This window comes from Acipenser ruthenus, chromosome 43 (genome assembly GCF_902713425.1).
Source record: "Acipenser ruthenus chromosome 43, fAciRut3.2 maternal haplotype, whole genome shotgun sequence".
NCBI classification, from domain to species: Eukaryota; Metazoa; Chordata; class Actinopteri; order Acipenseriformes; family Acipenseridae; genus Acipenser; species Acipenser ruthenus.
Window position 1 is genome coordinate 2,263,751 of NC_081231.1, and position 22,668 is coordinate 2,286,418.

A 22,668-nucleotide genomic window follows, 5' to 3' on the forward strand; every position below is an offset into this window, starting at 1 on the left:
GGACCGCAAAGAGTTAAGAGAAGTGTGCGTGTGCTGGCTTTGCACTTGACATTAACCATACAGAGCTGTGAATGGAGCCAGTTACATCAGGTGAGGCTGGGAATGAAGTTGCATGTGGAAATTCTATAGGTAAGAAAATGGTAAAGCAGGAGGAATTGTAGGAATCATAGAGCGGTCAGTCCGTACGTTTGCTGTTCGTATCTCTGAGGGTCTGCTGTGGTCTGACAGGCTTTGGGACTGGCAGAGAGTGGCTTCATGATTTCTAATATTCAGTAAGACGTTTTTAAAACAAGCTATTAACATTCCCGATGTGTTCTCTACAGCACGAGTTTGGACCAGACCACCCTGGACCAGTCTGTCTCGGTGAATGGAGTTCACAGCGACCCAGATACATCACAGGTGAGTGCTCTCTAGTGGAGCATCTCTGTAACTGCAGCGCCTCCCCCTGTCATCACATCTGATGCCTCAGTCTGTCACCTGGACTGAAGAGCGGGTGTGTTAAGTAAGCGAGCCGCTCTGAGCAGCTCAGTGAAAGAACCCGTTTCACGGAGGCTCGGTTCCGCTCCCTCTGAGCAGCTCACAGCTGCAGAGCGGATTTCTCGCTCTGAGTCGCTCAGTTACATAACACACCCTGTGTATTTAAATCGGCTGGAGAAATCAAACTATCACCTTCCATTCTCTAGCCATTCTTAGCATACAACCACTTTGCATTCTTTCAAAGAGACTGAGTCAAAAACAGCAAGCAGACTTTATCAGCATGAAACACTAGTGTTGTATTAGAACACCCCATTGCTTCTGTATCAGAACACCCCATTGCTTCTGTATCAGAACACCCCATTGCTTCTGTATCAGAACACCCCATTGCTTCTGTATCACAACACCCCATTGCTTCTGTATCACAACACCCCATTGCTTCTGTATCACAACACCCCATTGCTTCTGTATTAGAACACCCCATTGCTTCTGTATTAGAACACCCCATTGCTTCTGTATTAGAACACCCCATTGCTTCTGTATCAGAACACCCCATTGCTTCTGTATCAGAACACCCCATTGCTTCTGTATTAGAACACCCCATTGCTTCTGTATTAGAACACCCCATTGCTTCTGTATTAGAACACCCCATTGCTTCTGTATCAGAACACCCCATTGCTTCTGTATCAGAACACCCCATTGCTTCTGTATCAGAACACCCCATTGCTTCTGTATCAGAACACCCCATTGCTTCTGTATCAGAACACCCCATTGCTTCTGTATTAGAACACCCCATTGCTTCTGTATCAGAACACCCCATTGCTTCTGTATCAGAACACCCCATTGCTTCTGTATCAGAACACCCCATTGCTTCTGTATTTGAACACCCCATTGCTTCTGTATTTGAACACCCCATTGCTTCTGTATTTGAACACCCCATTGCTTCTGTATTTGAACACCCCATTGCTTCTGTATCAGAACACCCCATTGCTTCTGTATCAGAACACCCCATTGCTTCTGTATCAGAACACCCCATTGCTTCTGTATCAGAACACCCCATTGCTTCTGTACTTTTGATTTGTTGTGCAGATGAAATCAAACCACTGGAACTGAAAATCGTGGAAAATAGTCAAAATAGGCAAATTAGTGATTATGTCTAATTTAATTGATGACTTTAATAAGCCACACATGCAATTCATTTCAAATAGTAAGAGAAAAGGAACACCGAGCCACATGTGGTAAAACGCAGGAGACTTTTTAGAAGTTGTTTAAGATGCCAAATTAAAGCAAAGTGGTCTAACATTTTCACACATGAGTGCCTATTGCTCTATATCACTGATTATTGACCGAAAATGTACATTCTCACACCTAGAGGTTTTCATGCAGGTAGGTATAGAAATGGTATGAATGACACATCTTCTAACACATCTGCACACTGCTGTATATGTAGGACAATAAGCATATCCAGTCAAACCTGCTATTGAGCCCCCTTTACAATTAAGGTCACTTTTATAGTCCAGTGTATAGCCACCTTCAGTGTTGAGGCCAACCTCTGGTAAATGAAGCAGGAGTCGCCATGTTTTAGACATTGTGTTTTGTTTTTCAATCAGATTTTAATTTATTTTAATTTAAGTTATTTCACATAAATCTGACTGCAGTTTTTTCTACACCATTTGAAACATCCTGTGTCTGTTTTTACCAAGTCTCGTCCTTTTGTTTTGTCTTTCTTAACCTGTCCTGAGTTTGTCCTTTTTACGTTGTTGTCTTATGTCATTTCCTGCTCCCATATCTTAAACAGGAAGTGTGTCACGGTCCAGCGGCCCACCATAACTTCCAACACTCCCAGGCCCTTGATAGCTCCTGAGAGTTTGAGTATTGAGGATTTCATTAAGTAAAGAGCAGGCTGAGAAATATCGAATTGGATTTTATTTATGAAAACAGACTGTGAAAAACCCTCTGTGTTAAATCATTGCCAATAGACCCTGTCATTTAAAAATGGTACCTTTTGAAATGCAAGCAGGCACCCCCAAAAAAGAATCGGGAATGTATTCATTTTACCCTCCAAAAAGAGAAAAAAAAAAGCTGTTTAACCTGTAGATGAAAATCCATGTGTGCTTGGTTTAGACTGGCTTGTTTTCAGCAGGGGCTCACAAAATACTGTAATGAATCACTCACCTTTTAGAGTCTTTCACTGGGCTTCTCCATTGGAACCCCATGAACCCTGTTAATGTACAACAGGTTTCAGCACTTTCAGTTCATGAGTTGTTTCTGAGCAGCTCAGCTGAGCTGTGATTGAGTGGGGCGGAGATACTGTGATCCAAAGCCAACAATAGGAAAGCGTTGGGTATGATTGACACCCGTTTCATTTGCTGTGATTGCGCTTGGATATCCCGGGTGCGTTTGGTCAGCTGCTGGTCAGAAGCAAAGAATGAATTGAAAATGATGGCATTGAGCAGCAAAGCCCCTGCAGCCTGGTGCACAGTTAACAGGTCCCATGATGTTACAATAAAGTCAAAAATAAATACGTGCAACAGCGGTTTTCATTACAGAGTTTTGTGAGCTCCTGAAAAAAACATTGAAAATGAGCCTAGCTATGTACTTCTTTCAAAACTGCACACTTGAACCCTGTACAGCGAATGGAAGAGCACAACAGGTAAGATCCTTTGCTGGAAATGACAGCTCAGTTATCCCGGGAATTCACCTGGAGCAGTTTTAGAAATCCTCAACGCAGCTTGACCGGTCCTGTTGAGGGACAGAGCGTGAACACTCCTTCAGCAGTTCCCAGTGGAGTGTGGAGGATGCTAACGCCCCTATTGCCTTCGTTCTGTTCACAGCCAGTGTCAGTGACCATGAAACCGAGGGATATTACACAGTCCCGAAAACCTGCTGTGAGTACTGTCTGTAATGCATAGAGCAACATCTCATTGCTTCTTCAGCTGTCCACTGCAGTTCCACTCTGGTGCCCACTGTATCCCTCCATTGCTCGCCTGCTGAAGAACGCAACTGTGCTGTTCTAGCATGGATGTACTCTCATGTAGATCATTTTAAAGCATGGGCTTTCAAACCAAAAATAAGTTACAAGATTCTAGAATCGCCTGTTCTCTTAGCATTAGCACTGGCTCCCTTTTTTTTCTGTTCAGTGTCGTTTGTTGCGTTTGCTTGTGTTTTGGAATGTGATGGTGTTTCAAAGACAACGTCGCGTTTAGAAAATATTTCAGCTGCTTCCTGGTACCTGATGACTAGAGGCTGCCCAAATCTGCAGGAAAATATGCAACAAAATGTAACATTTTCAGTAGATGTCTGCCGAGTGTTCTGCGGAGCGTCTTATGTGTTTAGTATTTGTGAATTTAACAAAACTAGAACAACTCGGTGATGTATTTCAGGTCCCTTTAGCGGTCTGTTTGTGATCATTATGATGATGATGATGTCGCTGCAGAATGCGGTGAATCTGTGGGAGTCTGCGGATTCCATGGGAGTCTGAATTCCGTGTGAATTCCATGATTTCCGAGGAATTCCGTTACCTGCAGATTTGGACTGCCTCTAGTTATGACTTCCTGTGTGGTGGTTCAAAATGATTGGTCTAGCTGCAGACCATGTGACTTACAGCATAGGTACCAGAAGGGGGCAGTAATCATTTTAACAAAGCAAATAAGCTGTGAAAAGACAATAGATTTTTAAAACTATCGGGTAACGCTCACTGAAGTTAAGTCCACTGTCCATTGCTTGGACCTAACTTAAATTTCAGACTGAAGGCAAAGACATAACATGGCCCTAGATAGTCAGAGCAAGCAGTTTCCTCTGGGTGTTGGGAGTTTGTTCAGGACTGGGGTCTCTCTCTGGGTGTGTTTCTCAGTATGGTACTGGGCTCTCTTCTGGTGAAGATGACATCCTGTGTGATCAGCTCATGCTGTACCTCGATTTCCTGTTCAAGTTCTCCTAGCTCTCTCATTGGTCGTGTACATGTCGTGTTTTGAATGTGGTTTGTGTTTTTCGTTTACGTGCTGTGGTGTGTTCTCTATGAATCAGTTTGGCTGCTAAAAAGCAAAAACAGCGACTGGAAGCACTCCGATGTAACCCTGATGAGAAGTCAATGAAAGGGGTCGTTTGAAGCTTTAAAATGTTTCAAACAAACTTTCTGATGATTCTTTGCACAGTGTTGACATGGTGGTGACTGGAGCAGAGTCTGACCTGTGTGTGTGTGTGTGTGTGTGTGTGTGTGTGTGAGTGAGTGTGTGTACGAGACAGACTGGACCTGAGTCTGACCTGTGTGTGTGTGTGTGTGACAGACTGGAGCAGAGTCTGACCTGTGTGTGTGTGTGTGTGTGTGTGTGTACGAGACAGACTGGACCTGAGTCTGACCTCTGTGTGTGTGTGTGTGACAGACTGGAGCAGAAGCTGACCACTGTGTGTGTGTGTGTGTGTGTGTGTGTGACAGACTGGAACAGAGTCTGACCGCTGTGTGTGTGTGTGTGTGACAGACTGGAACAGAGTCTGACCGCTGTGTGTGTGTGTGTGTGACAGACTGGAACAGAGTCTGACCGCTGTGTGTGTGACAGACTGGAACAGAGTCTGACCGCTGTGTGTGTGACAGACTGGAACAGAGTCTGACCGCTGTGTGTGTGTGTGACAGACTGGAACAGAGTCTGACCGCTGTGTGTGTGACAGACTGGAGCAGAGGCTGACAGCTGTGTGTGTGTGTGTGATAGACTGGAGCAGAGGCTGACCGCTGTGTGTGTGTGTGTGTGTGTGTGTGTGTGTGTGTGTGTGTGTGTGTGTGTGTGTGACAGACTGGAACAGAGTCTGACCGCTGTGTGTGTGTGTGTGTGTGTGTGTGTGTGTGTGTGTGTGTGTGTGTGTGTGTGTGTGTGACAGACTGGAGCAGAGTCTGACCGCTGTGTGTGTGTGTGTGTGTGTGTGACAGACTGGACCAGAGTCTGACCTGTGTGTGTGTGTGTGTGTGTGTGTGTGTGTGTGTGTGTGTGTGTGTGTGTGTGTGACACACTGGAGCAGAGTCTGACCGCTGTGTGTGTGTGTGTGTGTGTGTGTGTGTGTGTGTGTGTGTGTGTGTGTGTGACACACTGGAGCAGAGTCTGACCGCTGTGTTTGTTTGTCTGCAGGACTCTGAGACAGAGTCGGTGAACGGTCCGGGAAGAGAGAGGGACAGCGGCCTGGCTGCCTCCTCTGAGCCAGGGGCTCGCATCGAACCATTGCCCTCAGCAACGCTGCCCAGCAAGGTATCGGAGCCGTCGGGTGGGGAGCAGATGGAGGGGATGCTGTGCAGAAAACATGAGATGGAGTCTTTCTCCAAGAAAGCAGCGAGCAGGTAACCAGAGACTGGAGGAGGCACAAGAGAGGGAGTCTAGGGTGGGTTAGAGAGAATACAGACACGAGTGGTTTGTCTTGATCGAACAAATTGATCGAGTTACCCACAAAGAACCGCTGCGTTTTCTGTTTAAACCTGGAGTAATTAATCATTTACTTGTTAGGAGAGATTTATTTTTTCAAATGAGGCATTGCCATTGAGAGCTCTGAATTCCAAGCTGGCTATTTGAAATATGAAGAATAAATACTCTTTAGAACACCCACTGTTAATGATACAACAGGTTTCACCACTTTCAGTTCATGAGTTGTTTCTGAGCAGTTGAGCTGAGCTGTGATTGAGTGGGGAGGAGATACTGGGATCCAAAGCCAACAATAGGAAAGCGTCGGGTATGATTGACACCCGTTTCATTTGCTGTGATTGCGCTTGGATATCCCGGGTGCGTTTGGTCAGCTGCTGGTCAGAAGCAAAGAATGAATTGAAAATGATGGCATTGAGTAGCAAAGCCCCTGCAGCCTGGTGCACAGTTAACAGGTCTCATGATGTTTCACTAAAGAACCTGTCTATAATTACTCTAATGGGTGAGTGATTTATTACAATGCTTTGTGAACCTGTTTAAAAGGAACAAGATTAATCTTAACTAATATGTTCTCTCTCTCTCTCCTCTTTCTCTCTCCTTCTCATCCCTCTCATCCTCTCCCTCTCCTCTCATCCTCTCCTCTCTGTCTTTCTCTCTCTCCTTCCCTCCTTCTCATCCCTCTCCCTCTCCTCTCCTTCTCATCCTCTCCCTCTCATCCTCTCCCTCTCCCTCTCCTCTCCTCTCCTCTCTGTCTCTCAGGTCCTGGCAGAACGTGCACTGTGTGCTTCGTAAAGACAGTCTTGGTTTCTATAAGGACAGTAAGAGTGCCGCAGCTGGCATCCCGTACCACGGAGAGGTGCCCGTCAGCCTGACGGAGGCCGTGTGTGAGGTGGCACACGACTACAAGAAGAGGAAACACGTCTTCAAACTGCGGTACGGAGTCCTAACCCACCATCCGCTCCAAGTCTTCCTGTTTAAACATCAGTGTGAAATGTCTCCAGTCTTGCCAAAGCATCTCATAAAGGGATGAGCCTTATCAAAAACCAGCTTTACTGCCACCGGCTACAACAGCATCAGCTCCAGACAAATTTAAACATGGAGATGTTGGCCTTTGAACGCAGTTCTTTGTTTCGCCTCTAGAGGGCAGTGCCTGCTAACCGTGATTTCTCTTCTCTATTCCCAGGCTAAGCGAAGGAAAGGAGTTCCTTTTCCAGGCAAAAGATGACGTGAGTTGCTTTTTATGATAATTAATCTGTTTTAAAGGAAACAGGGCGTTCAAAACGACCTCCTTTTCTTGTGTGTCACGGTCATTTGGTTCCCAATTGTATTGTTTCTGTTTTTCATTACATCTTTTAAGAAAAAAATGTTTTTAAATGTTCAGAGGGTCCCCTTGTAAAACCTAGTGAAGTCACGGCCGCGCAGGGGGGAGTCATGCAGTCAGGGGAGCACAGGGGTCCCCGAGGGTCTCCTCTGGTGAATGCACAGCCGCTTGGTGTGCTGCGGGGAGTCATACGGTCAGGGGAGCGCAGGGGTCCCCGAGGGTCTCCTCTGGTGAATGCACGGCCGCGTGGTGTGCAGGGGGAGTCACACAGTCAGGGGAGCGCAGGGGTCCCCGAGGGTCTCCTCTGGTAAAGGCACAGCCGCGTGGTGCGCAGGGGGAGTCATGCAGTCAGGGGAGCGCAGGTTCCTGGCTGTGTGAAATCGCTGGTCTTCGCTGTTGATTCCAGAGGGAGCATTGACTCTGTGGCACTCCCACGGGTTAGGAAGGCAAAGGGACACCTCACTGTGCTACAGCGGCCCCTACTGGCCAGTCACCCCTTGAGCTCAAACAATTGCAGGGCTTGTCCTCCAGGGGGCGGTGCAGCGCCTGGGTGAAAACATTTAAAAAAAAATTTTTTTTTTGTATCTACTCAGTCTAACCTCACTCTCCCTTTTCTCCACTCAGCCCGAGATGAACACGTGGATTCGTTCAATAGCAGCCTCAATTTCAGGCGGGAGTGCAGCGGAACGGTCCCCTAGCGCCCCCAAGAGGCTGAGTCGTGCCATGACCATGCCCCCCATCTCCCCCATCTCCCCCAACAGCGGAGAAGCAGGTGGGGTGACGATGAGGAACAAAGAAGGCAAGGAGCGAGACAGAGAGAAGAGGTTCAGCTTTTTTGGCAAAAAGAAATGAGGATTTTGTGACGCAGTTAATTTCCAGGAAACTTTCAGTTCTGTGAAGCAAGAGGACTCTGGTTTAGGGACTCCTGTGGTTTATTTTTGTTGTATTTTTTATTTTTATTTTTTTTTTAAATCTTTTTTTTGGTTTTGGAAAGATTTTAAAATATTTAAGTATAATGTTATTCAAAAGAAAAAGGTGACAATATGTGAAACCAAAATTAGAAAATTCAAAACTGTATTCTTAAAAAGACTGAGTGGTGACTGTATGTACCCTAATGGTTCTGGGACCATGTCGATTTTAACACTGGCTTCCAAATATATGAATATATTAGCTTGTAGGATTTGAGAGAGAAAACGGTTTGAGATTTGAAAAGGTTTGAACAGAGTGCAATGGGACGTTTTGTAGATTTGCTGTACCTTCTCTCTTCCTTTTAAATCGTTTTTTTTTGGGGGGGGGGGGGGTACATTTAATTAATTTTTTATTTAATTTTCAGTTTCGTTTTTTTTTCGCTGGGTTTTAATTTTGATTTAACTTTGTTGAGAGGCTTTTAATATTGTGGGGAAAAAAAGACACTAAAACATTTTGAAAGGGGGGTTCAGGGGTGTGGGGGGGGGGGGGGGTACCCCTACATATATTGTGCCAATGAGCAAAGGTGGTAGGCTGGTCTTTATTACTGTAAGAAATATTGCTTAGGTTATTGTCCGGAAATGCTTTGCTGTTACATCAATGCTGGTTGTTTTGGTACCTTTTAATTTTTGCTTGTTTTAAAAATGTCTCTCTGCAGACAAAATACAAAATCAACAAACTAATGTGATGATTTATTTTGAAGTTAAAAAGATCCAATGACTAACATTCTGTAATCCAGTCTCTCTGTATAAAGGAGGCGGGGCTGGCATAGTTGAAAGGTCACAGTGTCACATGATTTGAATGGAATGAGGAAGGCTGTTCAGTCCTGGCAGTTAGGATTCTCCAGACAAGCTCAAAGCAGCTCTAATCCAGGTACAGGCAGGGTTCGAGAAACATGATCAGAACTCGGAGTAAATGCAGACATCATAAAAATGTCATCATGAAAAAATTAAAAAATAGTCCATTTGAGATTGTTCTGAAAGCTAGGACTGGGTGCAGCGCTAGTGTGAGTTTAGTTGAACAGATTGTTCTGAAAGCTAGGACTGGGTGCGGCGCTAGTGTGAGTTTAGTTGAACAGATTGTTCTGAAAGCTAGGACTGGGTGCGGCGCTAGTGTGAGTTTAGTTGAACATATAACACTTTGGGTTTGTGAAACTTGTCTGTGAAATAAGTGGGTGTAACTGTGTAATAGTTCATAAGCAGCAGAGCTGAAGAAATCAAAACTTTTTAGATGTTTGTATGCAAAATCTGGAGCGATGGTTGAAACAAAATAGAGTTTTAATAATTTTTTTTTTTAAATCGCTTTACTGTGTGAACTGTACATGAATCTACAGTTTAATTACCAGCGAAGGGATAAATACTGACTGGTTTCCATTCCAGTACACTTCAAGCAGATTGATGTATTCTTTCAAAGACTTTAGGGCTCGCATTGCAGGCTTTACATTCACTCTGTGAGCCTCATTGCAGTTCAGAGCTTGTACCGACATGAAACCGGTTAAATAGGTCTTGTACAATAAAGGTACAATAAAGGCAAGTTCTAGTCAAGCAGCCTTTGAGCCAGTCTACCACCTATGTTTGGGGTTGCTAATGTATATTTCTCATGGTGGTGTGGGTATCTATCTTTACTAGAGCTACGTGTGTAAGAGACAGAACCACAATACTGTGCAGGGCTCTCCAGATTACCTTCAGGACCAAAAAAAAAAGAAATGTCTGTTTCATTCTTGCTTGTTTTTGAAGGTCGTTTCTAAGGCTACAGCGAGGAAGGCACCGACTTGACAAACTAAAAGCTGTTTTGAGAGCAGTTTGTTTAACGTTGCAAAATAGTCGCAGCAGAAATATACAGAGACTATGCCTTTCTGCTCTTAAATGCAAGCTGAGCTGTGAGCTTTGAAGCAGGCTAATAAACAAAATATTCACCTTTTAATAAACCACCAGAAAAATGGCTTCTTGTAAAGTAAGAGGTACCTGATAGCGGACTTTATTAAATCTGTATTTTAATTTGTTTTTAATACAGGGGCTGTAGCTGCAAGCCCTCTCCCTCTCTTCCTCTCCCCCTCCCTTCCTCTCCCCCTCCCTCTCCCCCTCCTCCCTCTCCCTCTCCCCCCTCCTCCCTCTCCCTCTCCCCCCTCCTCCCCCTCCTCCCTCTCTCCCCCTCCCTCTCCCCCCCCCCTCCCTCTCCCTCTCCCCCCCCCTCCCTCTCCCTCCCTCTCCCTCTCCCCCCTCCTCCCTCTCCCTCCCTCCCTCTCCCTCCCTCCCTCTCCCTCCCTCCCTCTCCCTCCCCTCTCATGGGTTTGGTTAATCTTTCACTGTCTTGTTATCCGTTCATTCCAAACGACTGCTGTTTATTTGAGCTCCATTGACTGTAATGCCACTTCCTACCAGAAGGTGGGGCTGTGCAGTTGACCATCTTCATTGCAGAAAGATATGATGTTGACTTATCTATCTATAGCGAAATAAAATAAGGTTTCAAAAAGCAACACAGTGTTAAGAGGATTTTTTTTTAATGACATGCTTTAGTATTTGTCTGTTTGGTCTCCCTTATTACTAATAACAGGTGAGAAGGGCAGTGATCATGTTGCTAGTGCTAACAAGAGGTGAGAAAATACATTGTAAAGCCTTGGTTAGCTCTCCTTCAAAGGGGACCTGTGATAATGTTGCTAATGCCAATTGTAGAGGGGTTTACTGACTCTATCTGTACATTTCCAAACAGAGCACCAGACATTATCAAACACATGACTTTGCAATATCTTTTTTTAAAGTGTCGACTATTTTTACCTTGACGATTTGACTCTGTCAAGTTAGTAGTCCTTCTACTCTTATAATATATAATAAAACAAAATTGCACCTGGATTTGCAACCCCTTAAAGAGGTAAGAAATGTTTAAAACTAAGAAACCCAACCTAGTCCTGCGGCAACACCACTGCTAAAGCACTGATGACGTTTTCTAAAGTTCAGAATTCATTTGCGCTTTTTTTCAGCTGCTAATATCACAGATTCTATCTGAGATGGGCACTTCATATTCTCAGTGTTATGGAAACTGCTCAGGCAAGGTATACAGCTGAGGGAATGTGAAGCCACTGTGTGGCTTGGACCTTGGTTTCAGGAGACCAGGTTTCAGGCCACTGCACGGCACACCAGGGCAGGGAGACTTGGGGTTTGATGCAGCGACCTCAAACAACCAGGTCTCAAGCCGCTGATCCCTTCCCTGTCCTGTGACTTGACATGATGGAGGTGACTGTTGGTTTCTGCACCCTGCAGCTCACAGTAAGATATCGTCTCGATAGCAGCGCGTGTATCTTGGCGTCTTCAGTGTCAATCCCAACTGCTGCTGAAGTCTGCTGCGGGGTAATTTTATCAACTAGAATCAACACTGTCTCAATTATCATACAGCACATCAAGCACAGAGACAGTTGGGATGACAAGGAAATCTACACTGATCACAGACAGAGAGAGAGAGAGGGGGGGGGGAGAAATAAAAGGTTTAATTTCTCTACGTGAGTACAGTATATTTCACCATCAGTAATCGGTTCTGTGTTCTGGACCTTGGAGAAAAAGAGCCAGTTATTTTGTTGTTTTTTTTTTTGCCTGCTAATGTTGGGGTACGATAGGCAGACCACCCAAGTGACCCGCGACAGTCATTGTAAAACGGACCAGCATTCCGGTATTATAGAAGAAACGTCTGTGAAAAAGACCTAGGAGTTTATGTTGACTCAGAAATGTCTTCATCTAGACAATGTGGGGAAGCTATAAAAAAGGCCAACAAGATGCTCGGATATATTGTGAAAAGTGTTGAATTTAAATCAAGGGAAGTAATGTTAAAACTTTACAATGCATTAGTAAGACCTCAACTAGAATATTGTGTTCAGTTCTGGTCACCCCGTTACAAAAAGGATATTGCTGCTGTTGACAGTTTTCCAAGAGTTCCAGTTCCAGTGGTTTGATTTCATCTGCACAACAAATCAAAACTACAGAAGCAATGGGGTGTTCTGATACAGAAGCAATGGGGTGTTCTGATACAGAAGCAATGGGGTGTTCTAATACAGAAGCAACGGGGTGTTCTGATACAGAAGCAACGGGGTGTTCTGATACAGAAGCAATGGGGTGTTCTGATACAGAAGCAATGGGGTGTTCTAATACAGAAGCAATGGGGTGTTCTGATACAGAAGCAACGGGGTGTTCTGATACAGAAGCAACGGGGTGTTCTGATACAGAAGCAACGGGGTGTTCTAATACAGAAGCAATGGGGTGTTCTGATACAGAAGCAATGGGGTGTTCTGATACAGAAGCAATGGGGTGTTCTGATACAGAAGCAATGGGGTGTTCTGATACAGAAGCAATGGGGTGTTCTGATACAGAAGCAATGGGGTGTGCTAATACAGAAGCAATGGGGTGTTCTAATACAGAAGCAATGGGGTGTTCTGATACAGAAGCAATGGGGTGTTCTGATACAGAAGCAATGGGGTGTTTCTAATACAGATGCAATGGGGTGTGCTAATACAGAAGCAATGGGGTGTTCTAATACAGAAGCAATGGGGTGTTCTGATACAGAAGCAACGGGGTGTTCTGATACAGAAGCAACGGGGTGTTCTGATACAGAAGCAATGGGGTGTTCTAATACAGAAGCAATGGGGTGTTCTGATACAGAAGCAATGGGGTGTTCTATAAATGCGCACACTGCTGCACACGTTTACATTGGAGACCACTCAGTTCTCAAGTGTGTAGGTAGAATAAACATACTGGCTAACATTTGGAAACTGCGCAGCTGTACGCTGATCATAAATATTATCATATAATAGACGTATCCCCCAACTCAACACCACACGACCATCATGATAGTAACATTAGACATAATGACGCGGTCTTACCTTTGTATAAGTTAGTGATCAGCAGATGTCTCAGCCGCATGAAGAGCACAGCGTGTGGTTTTCACTAACTCTACTGTGCAGAATAAATGATTTATTTCTATGGGTAAATATCGGGACTTTCGTCCTGTGCACGGTTCCCTACTTGCTTAATATCGCCGTGCGTTGCTGTAGTGTTTGCCCGCCGGCTTTAGTACAGTAATTGATTTATCCCATTTCAATTCAACGCCCTGTCTCCCTCGCTGACAGACACCAGTAAACGATACCTGATAATAAAGGTCGTGTCACAGATGATGGATTGCATTTATTTCGGAAGCTGCAGCCGCCTACGACAATGAAAACGCGAAAGGACAAATGGAAATCGATAATAGCATAATTCCATTCAATTTTAAGAATAAACAAATTGACTGTTCACGTTGTATCGGTATAGAATATACCGGTACAAAACCACTTTCTATTCTAACTGACTTTTCAATACCGGTACAGTGTCCATATACCGGTCCACATTCATGTATGTTTACACCGACAGCGTGAACTCGTTTCTATGACGACCGCTGTCAGAAATGGATCCGTTGCTATGTAATGCAGCGTGTTGTGGCGTACTCTCCATGTCAGTATTTTGTTTAGGGGTTCAATCATGATTAAGAGACCAGCAGAGAAGGTGAAAGGATGAGACGAACAAAAAGACGAAAACAATTAGCCGTCTTTAAAAGCGTGAGGTTGTGAAGCCATGGGCTTGCGTCACGGCTTTGCTGTATGGATACCCCGTCGGTTTACCTGTCCACGCTTACCTGTATGGATACCGTGTCGGTTTACCTGTCCACACTTACCTGTATGGATACCGTGTCGGTTTACCTGTCCACACTTACCTGTATGGATACCGTGTCGGTTTACCTGTCCACGCTTACCTGTATCGATACCCTGTCGGTTTACCTGTCCACGCTTACCTGTATGGATACCGTGTCGGTTTACCTGTCCACGCTTACCTGCATGGATACCGTGTCGGGTTACCTGTCCACACTTACCTGTATGGATACCCTGTCGGTTTACCTGTCCACGCTTACCTGTATGGATACCCAGTCGGTTTACCTGTCCACACTTACCTGTATGGATACCCTGTTGGTTTACCTGGCCACACTGAAGCTGTTCCAAGTCGATGCAGTTATATCGGTACGACACCGATAAGAACTCCAGTCTGGACGGATGTTTCATTGAAGTGTGACACACATACAGTATGTTTGACTGCCTCCTCTATGTTCCCCTCGCATGGGATTTCCTCACAGTAGGGCACAGCAAGGGAAACTATGGAACTACACTGAGCTACATCCAGGGACTGAAATGCAAAATGTCCTTTAGTACACAGAAACTGATTCACATAAGAACATATAAAAAATGTACGAACGAGAGGAGGTCATTTGGCCCATCAATTCTCATCCAGGTCCGAGTAGCTGATTTCATTTCAAAACTTTGTCAAGTCGGGTCTTAAAGGATCACAGTGATTCTGCCTCAGCAACATGGCTAGGTAACCCATTCCATCCCCTCACCACTCTCTGTGTGAAGAAGCGTCTCCTTCCCTCTGTCCTGGGTCTCCACTTCATTTCCACACTGTGTCCGGTGGTCTGGTTTCTGTGCTGCGGTAAAGTATAGGCTAGGGTTCGTCAACAGCATTTACGATTTACAGGACTTCAATCAAGACCCCCATTAAAATTATGATTTGCACTATACCATAATAATTACACTGAACCTTTTCGGTAATGGTTCCTACACGTTTGTAATGAAGTTGACAACAGCTGGGATTCGGAACAGTGAATGTCAAGCTGTGTTTTTTTTCTGTCATGTCTTCCACTATAGACGAATGATTCTATTTTAAATGTAGGACATGATGGGTAATTTGCTTGCTTTCAATAACTCACACATTACAGCGTATTTTATGTTCTGTAATTAAACTCGGTGCACTTCACCGAGTGTTCAAGCTGATAATATCTTCTGAGTGGATACAATCCTAGAACCCAGTCAAGGACGTGTCAGTACACTTGATAAGTCCTCCAGTGAAAGCGAATGCATCACAAGTGTTTTGGTCTTATCTTTGTTTTAAGGTCCAGTTATTTCATTATTTTTATTTTTATTTTAGAGTGCCCAATTATTTTACCCCTGATCTGCTCTCCAATTTTCAGCATCCAATTCCGCTCCCTCACCCAACTCCTGAGCTCCACGGTGGATGTGAGCTACCGCCCCCTGGAGGACATATAAGGCAGGCTGCAGTCGCTGTTCTGTCAATGGGAGCCTTGGTGACGTTTGTGCATCCACACTATTGTTTTATTGCAATGAAAAAGAACGACAGAGAGATTCCACTTGTCATGGACATGTAATATATTCTTTCAGTAATACATTCTATTAATATATTAAACGTAGGCTGGTTTATGACGTGTGTTCAGGTAAATGGAGTGTGATCTGGGGGGGTGGGGGGGTGGGGGGGGGGGGGGGGAGTCCTTCATTACCAGTATTCACTGAGGAGGAATGAATGCTCTCCGGCTTTCGCAGTGACACATGACAAGGTCCCCACCTCTCCTCTCAGTACTGAAGGATGGGAAGCAGCCTGTTTAATCAGGGCTGCTTGTGGAGCGCGTTTGATTTACAGGAACAAACCTCTCTGCGTCAGACATGTCATTTTGTTCAAGAGCCTCCGGCTTTTGAGGAGGAAAAAAAAAGAATATTTTGCTTCTGTTACAGTGTCTCACCTCCCACATATTAAATATGAATTACAATAATGTTAATGTGCAGAAATATCAAGTTAGCATGTGTACTACCTGTTAAAATGCATGTTATAATGCTATACTTTAATTTTTTTTGGGGGGGGGGGTGAAGGGGGCAGTGGGGGTCAAGTGTTTAAGATGAAAAGAGAAGCAGAGAAAGAGAAAGGAAGAACGAGATAAAAGATGAGAAAGAAAATGAGGGAATAGAAGGAGAAAGAGAGAGAGTTGTTAACATGGCGTTTCCCCCTAGACTGCACTGGAACTAGCACACTGGATTATCTTACTCCTAATAATATTATGAAACTAGATTAGGGGAAGGAGGGTGAAGAGATTGGGAGGGAGTGGGAGTGAAGACAACGGGGAGAGAAGGGAGGGCGAAGCGGGGGAGTGACAGGATGAGTGTGATCTGCTTTGCAACCTTGACATTTAAAATGTAAATAAATCCAGAAATCAGATGCATGACTGATTCGATATTAAGTGGAGTGTGACAGCAGCTGAACTGATCTCATCAGGAGCTCCCATTATATTCTGCCCGAAGACGAGATGCGTGACATTAACACAGGAAGAGATCGTGAACAGGTATAACACTAGTTTGAAGATGGAACTATTAAGTCATTAACAATCCTTCATATTAGTTATGTTTGAAATCTCCCCTGTGCTGCACCCTGCTCCCCTGTGCTGCACCCTGCTCCCCTGAGCTGCACCCTGCTCCCCTGTGCTGTACCCTGCTCCCCTGTGCTGCACCCTGCTCCCCTGTGCTGCACCCTGCTCCCCTGAGCTGCACCCTGCTCTCCTGTGCTGTACCCTGCTCCCCTGTGCTGCACCCTGCTCCCCTGTGCTGCACCCTGCTCCCCTGAGCTGCACCCTGCTCCCCTGAGCTGCAACCTGCTCCCCTGTGCTGCACCCTGCTCCCCTGTGCTGTACCCTGCTCCCCTGTGCTGCACCCTGCTCCCCTGTGCTGCACCCTGCTCCACTGTGCTGCACCCTGCTCCACTGAGCTGCACCCTGCTCCCCTGTGCTGCACCCTGCTCCACTGTGCTGCACCCTGCTCCCCTGTGCTGCACCCTGCTCCCCTGCCAATGCAAACAAACTGGTAACCCAACAAATGTCTGGTTTCTGATAAGCAGAGTGCTAAATAATACTAGAGTACTAGACTGTGGAAGGAATTAGAATACATATTATATGTATTCAGTGCCTAAAAGAACATGATTGCGAAGCCCTGTAGCTTTTAATTGAGAAGTAAAGTAAGATTACTTTGAACGCTGCAATTAGGACAAATGGATTCGTACGAAAAAGTACAACTGTTCCTTGAGGAAGGCAGGGTGTTCTGAAAGATGATGAAAAATAGAAGAGCGAGTTGCTAGTTCAATTTCAAAACGATCAAAGAAACTGAAAAGAAAGTGCCGAGTGAGGCGAGCTTAGCACTGGTGTCGGAGGAGAGCAAGGCTTTGTTCCGAGAAAGATAGCCCTCCCCCTCCCCTCTCCGAGAGCTCTTAGCAGCTAAGAGGCACTCGAGTGAGCCCCTGATTAAAACACTGTTATTGAAGTGCATTACAGTTTTCAAAGGGCAACGTGTCCCTTTGATGATACAGAAAGCTTTTCTTACGAGCATGTTACACCGGAGCAGTCTTTATTATAGCTGATACGTGAACGGCCCGCCTGCCCTTTAAGCCCTCTCTTCTCTTGTTAACCCCCTCAGTCGTTTTGGAGCCTAGCCCCCCTGTGGTTACCCTGCTCTCAGAGGAGGCATTTAAACCCTGAACAGCTGATCCCTGCCGTTTTACTTTTAAAGGCAATGTTACAGTCCTATCACTGGCTTAAAGTAAATCTCGCATTTCGTACGTGTACAAAAACAGCTAAGTTAGCACTAAGATGAGATATCTACAAAAGGAAGTTCAATACAAAACATAGTTAGCTCTGTAAAGATGTTGTGTAAAATGTTCTCAATGCAGTAGGAACTAGCAGCAACTGGAATAAAAAAAGCAGGGGTCCAATTGTGGCGATAGCAATGTTTTTAATTCTGTTTTATTTCTATTGATCGCAATGGTCCTGTATTAAGGGACAATGGTAGAGCTGCAATGGGATGTACTGCCATTGGTAAATGGGACCACAGTGCGCTAACTTTACCCTAAATGCAGACAGACAGTGACACTACAATGGCAATGCAGACAGACAGTGGCACTACAATGGCAATGCAGACAGACAGTGGCACTACAATGGCAATGCAGACAGACAGTGGCACTACAATGGCAATGGTTTTATAGAAAGGGCCAATGGTAGCACAAGTATTGGCCATGCCATAAAATGTACACATTAAGTGCATTGTAACTATGCATAATACCATTGTAACTATGTGTAAGTGCAAATCATTTACAAAGTAACAACTACAGTATGTCAATACACAGTAATTAGAGACACTTAGTGGTAGATGTAAGTATAGGCGCAGTGTAAATAATTGTGGATGCAAAATTCAAATTGCATTGTGGGCAGGCATCCAGTAATTTGTATAGCCCTCTGGGAACAAAGAAGACTATGCGGCGAACTGATTCAAACATTCAAAAACCTAAAAGGTATAGACAATGTCGACCCAGGGGACTTCTTTGACCTGAAAAAAGAAACAAGGACCAGGGGTCACAAATGGAGATTAGACAAAGGGGCATTCAGAACAGAAAATAGGAGGCACTTTTTTACACAGAGAATTGTGAGGGTCTGGAACCAACTCCCCAGTAATGTTGTTGAAGCTGACACCCTGGGATACTTCAAGAAGCTGCTTGATGAGATTCTGGGATTAATAAACTACTAACAACCAAGCGAGCAAGATGGGCCGAATGGCCTCCTCTCGTTTGTAAACTTTCTTATGTTCTTATGTTCTTAAATGTGGATTGGGCTCTCCCTCCAGACATTCCAACTGTGGTCTGAAGGGAACCAGAGGCTAAGCAGTGCAGAGAACACAGCACTTTCACTTGTGCAGGGACAGCGGTCCCTAGATTGAAGCTGGGGTCTAGCTCATCCATCAATTCAGCTATTAGGTCTAGGATGACCTGCGGAGTGAGATGATAACCCTGGGATTGAATATGCAGGGTCTTCTTCGTCTTGCCCTTCTCAGAACGTGTTCCTGTCTCTCCTCAACAAGTGTCGCCGCATCAGGAAGTGTACCACAGCAGCCATCCTGAAGCCAATGACAGGTCTCTGTGGGTGTGCGCTTTTATACAGCTCTTAGTTACTCGCTTCTACAATGGTCTGCACCTTGTAAGAAGAGGTGTAAAGTTTTTGGAGGGGCAGCAGCTGCCCAAGTGCAAGTCCAAGTGGTCCCACCCAATTCCATGCTCTTTCCTTCATTTGAATGCATCTCAATATCATTTTAATGGATTAATGATGGCAAAGTGCAAATTTGATAGCGGGTGCAGGACGCCAGGTGAACACCATTCTTTACACACGTCGCATTTTTAGCGGTCGGTGAAATCAGCATCTCTTTACATCACCCCCTTAATGAAAGTGTTCCCTGAAAATGGTTGTTTCACTTCTCTAATATACTGTGTTCTGGATATCTTTTAGTAACTCTCTCGAATAGGGGGTGGGGGGGCGTGAGGTCGAGTTGTCGTGGTTACTAGATGAGTTAATAACACTGACATCAGCATCAGACCCGTATGACCTCACCACCGCAGAGTTGGCTCTCTAGCTGGTAAGACGTTCATCTTTGAGTAATGGTAAGACGTTCATCACCTCTCGTCTCAATTCAAGGGGCTGTGATGATGCCAGATCATTACACACTCGTCACAACACTTTCCAAAGCGCTCAGCACTTGGAGTCTGTCTCCTGACACCTCTGTACGCAATCGCTGATTGGAGTCAGGACTCGTCTGGGCTGCGAACCAAGAACTTGATGTTTCAAACGCGGTGATAAAATTTGCAATCAAAATGAACATTTATTGCAGTGCGTGTGGCTCCCACAACCACGCGCTTCAAATCAACTCTCAAGACCCGCTTGTTCTCTCTTGCTTTCAATGCTCTTTGCCTGATATCTGTTATTAGCTGTTGTCTAAATTGCTATTTCAGGTTTTTCACTCCATCTTATTCGTGTGATTCTGTATGACATCCACAATGTGTATGTCATGTGATGTCACTCGAGGACGAGGTTCAATGAAGCGAATGGGAGAGTGTAATGAATCTCCTCCTAGCGGCTGATGAGTTAATAACATTGACATCAGCATCAGACCTGTACTGACCTCTCTATATACTGATGCACAAATGAAACGCAACACTCAGGTCTAATGGATTGAATCAAATATATTAAACATAGATATCAAATAAAATCATGGAAAATATGAACAACAATACAGATCAAAGAATCATGATAAGTTTTCAGTATGAAACACTGTCAAAATTATTTATTTATTTCTTAGCAGATGCCCTTATCCAGGGCGACTTACAATGGTTACAAGATATCACATTATTTTCACATACAATCACATTATTTATTTATTTTTACATATAATTACCCGTTTATACAGTTGGGTTTTTTACAGGAGCAATCTAGGTAAAGTACCATGCTCAAGGGTACAACAACAGTGTCCTCCACCTGGGATTGAACCCACAACCCTCTGGTCAAGAGTCCAGAGCCCTAACCACTACTCCACACTGCTGCCCAACATTATGAAGTTAGTATCGGGTATGACCTCCCTGAGCATTAAAACAATCCTGGCAGCATTGACGCATAGACCTGATCAGCCTCTGGACAGACTGCTATGGGATGTTCCGTCGCTCTTCCTGTGCAGCTGCAGCCAGCTGGTGAAGGTTGGCTGGTCGCAGTTGTCTCCTGTGGATGGCACTGGTGATTTGGTCCCACAGATGTTCTATTGGACTTGGGTCAGGAGAAAAAGCTGGAAAAACTGTTGCCTCAAGGACTTCGTCAATGTATCGTTGAACAGTAAGGTTGTCCTCAATCTGCACCAAAGGCGTTCTTGTGTTAAAGGAGATTCCTCCCCACATCATCACACTTCCACCACCCCACCGGTTAGCTTGAACAACGCCACAGTCAGCATAACGCTCACCACGAGGTGGTGGGACAGTGTGGTGACCCTCTGCCTTCCAGGACGTGGCCTGTCCCTCACAGAGCCGGCTTCCTGGTTTCTCTGGATTAGTCTGCTGGTTGTTGAAGCAGAACATCTCATTCTCCAGGCAACTTCTCTCACAGACAGGCCGCCTTCAGTCATGCCGATAGCAACCAGGCGATCTTCACTACTCAAGCGGGGCGTGATCGTATCTTTCGCTGTTCTTGCGTTAATTAAAATCTTTTCGAATGGCTATTTATACAGATTTGTAATCAACTCATTTTGGCAATTTTAACTCAACTCAAATACCAAACACTGAGAACCAAGCGTTTTTATGAAATCACATGACTTGAGCTCAGTGTTTTGTTGTCCCAAGGAACAATACCACTCCAACAATCAACAAACCTATCTGCTCACTATTTAAAATGTAAATAACATTATGTATGTGCCCAATGAGCTATTGATGTAAAACTTAGACTGTTGCATTTTATGTGTCTGTCTGTGTCTGTGTGTGTGTGTGTGTGTGTGTGTGTGTGTGTGTGTGTGTAGTGCTATATTTAGAAGTGAGGAGTCGGTATTATGTACCCCCTCTTTTCTTTTTTTTAAGTAACAAAAACGCTTATTCACCGCCAAGCATGAGCTACTTTATATTATTATTATTATTATTATTTATTTCTTAGCAGACGCCCTTATCCAGGGCGACTTACAATCATAAGCAAATACATTTCAAGCGTTACAATACAAGTAATATAATAAGAGCAAGAAATACAATAACTTTTGTTCAAGCAAAGTACAAGTTTGACAAACCACAATTCAATAATACAGCAGGTAATAGTGATAGTTACATCAGGATATGATTAAATAGTGATAGTTACATCAGGATGTGATTAAATACAAAGTACTACAGGTTAAACACTTGGCAGATTACAGTATTCTGAAGTACAGGATTAAATGCAGTAAATGTGTAATGACTGCAGTATAGGACTTAAAAACTGACCTTAGGTTTAGGGTCTCGGTGTAGGGAGAGGATCGTTCATTGTTTTATTAACACTAATATGCTAATATGATAGCCAATCAGAGTGCAGTGTCCTGACAGGAGAATTTCGTGTTACCTTTGTAAGGACAGCTCCTATTGCAGCCGCTGAAGAGCGAATGAGACTGAGGTTTTGAAACAGAAGTGCATCCGTTTGAAAAAAAAAGACGCGTAAGGCCACAGGTACCCTTTATTTGTTTGTTGCAATTGAGCTTTATCTTTTAAATAAATGTTTAGCTTATTTTATCTGCATTATTTTTTATATATGGGTCTAAAAATAAGAACCGTTCTAATTATTCCATCTAATTGTAAAACGCTGACACCTCAGCACAGCGTTGATACAGGCTCCCTTCGCCTCTCAACATTATTCACACCTCTTGTTCCAGACCAAGCGCGCTATATTCAAACTTTTTAAATTATTTATCTCTCAGCATAATTTAGACATTGTATTTCATGTTGGATTTTGAAAGGTCACAATTATATAAGTATATGGAAAACTCCAAAGCGGCGTGTAATTCAATATATTAACGTAACATTATTCAACAGGTTTCATTCGACCTTATGAAGCAAAATTTTAATTCTACACCACAGTATGTACAGGATAGCATATAGAGATATTAGGGACGCTGTGACGTGTGACCTCCTCCATGATACCCACTTCACAGGGCTGTCGTCCCCAGCAGGCTGGTATTACGAGGATGGCTGAATGGTCCTCATCTTTAATCTGTATGGATGAACAGAGGATGGGAGGAGAGGAGAGGAGAGGAGAGGAGGGAGGAGACAGTCAAAGCAAAACTCAGACACTCCGACA

General features: G+C 44.4%; 1 protein-coding gene across 4 annotated transcripts in view; it reads left to right on the forward strand.

Moving 5' to 3' along the window:
* The window catches only part of LOC131709467 (spectrin beta chain, non-erythrocytic 1-like), an 81,629-nt gene extending 71,501 nt beyond the window's left edge, over positions 1 to 10,128 (forward strand). For 2 of the 4 annotated variants that reach the window (XM_059012099.1, XM_059012102.1), the window contains 6 exons: positions 324 to 399; positions 3,309 to 3,362; positions 5,592 to 5,797; positions 6,633 to 6,806; positions 7,057 to 7,099; positions 7,819 to 10,128. In XM_059012099.1, the coding sequence (XP_058868082.1) occupies positions 324 to 399; positions 3,309 to 3,362; positions 5,592 to 5,797; positions 6,633 to 6,806; positions 7,057 to 7,099; positions 7,819 to 8,046 (781 nt within the window). In that variant the 3' untranslated portion in view covers positions 8,047 to 10,128. The remainder of the gene's footprint in view (positions 1 to 323; positions 400 to 3,308; positions 3,363 to 5,591; positions 5,798 to 6,632; positions 6,807 to 7,056; positions 7,100 to 7,818) is intronic. The other 2 variants (XM_059012103.1, XM_059012104.1) reach the window with 1 other exon arrangement.
* Positions 10,129 to 22,668: the final 12,540 nt, after the last annotated feature.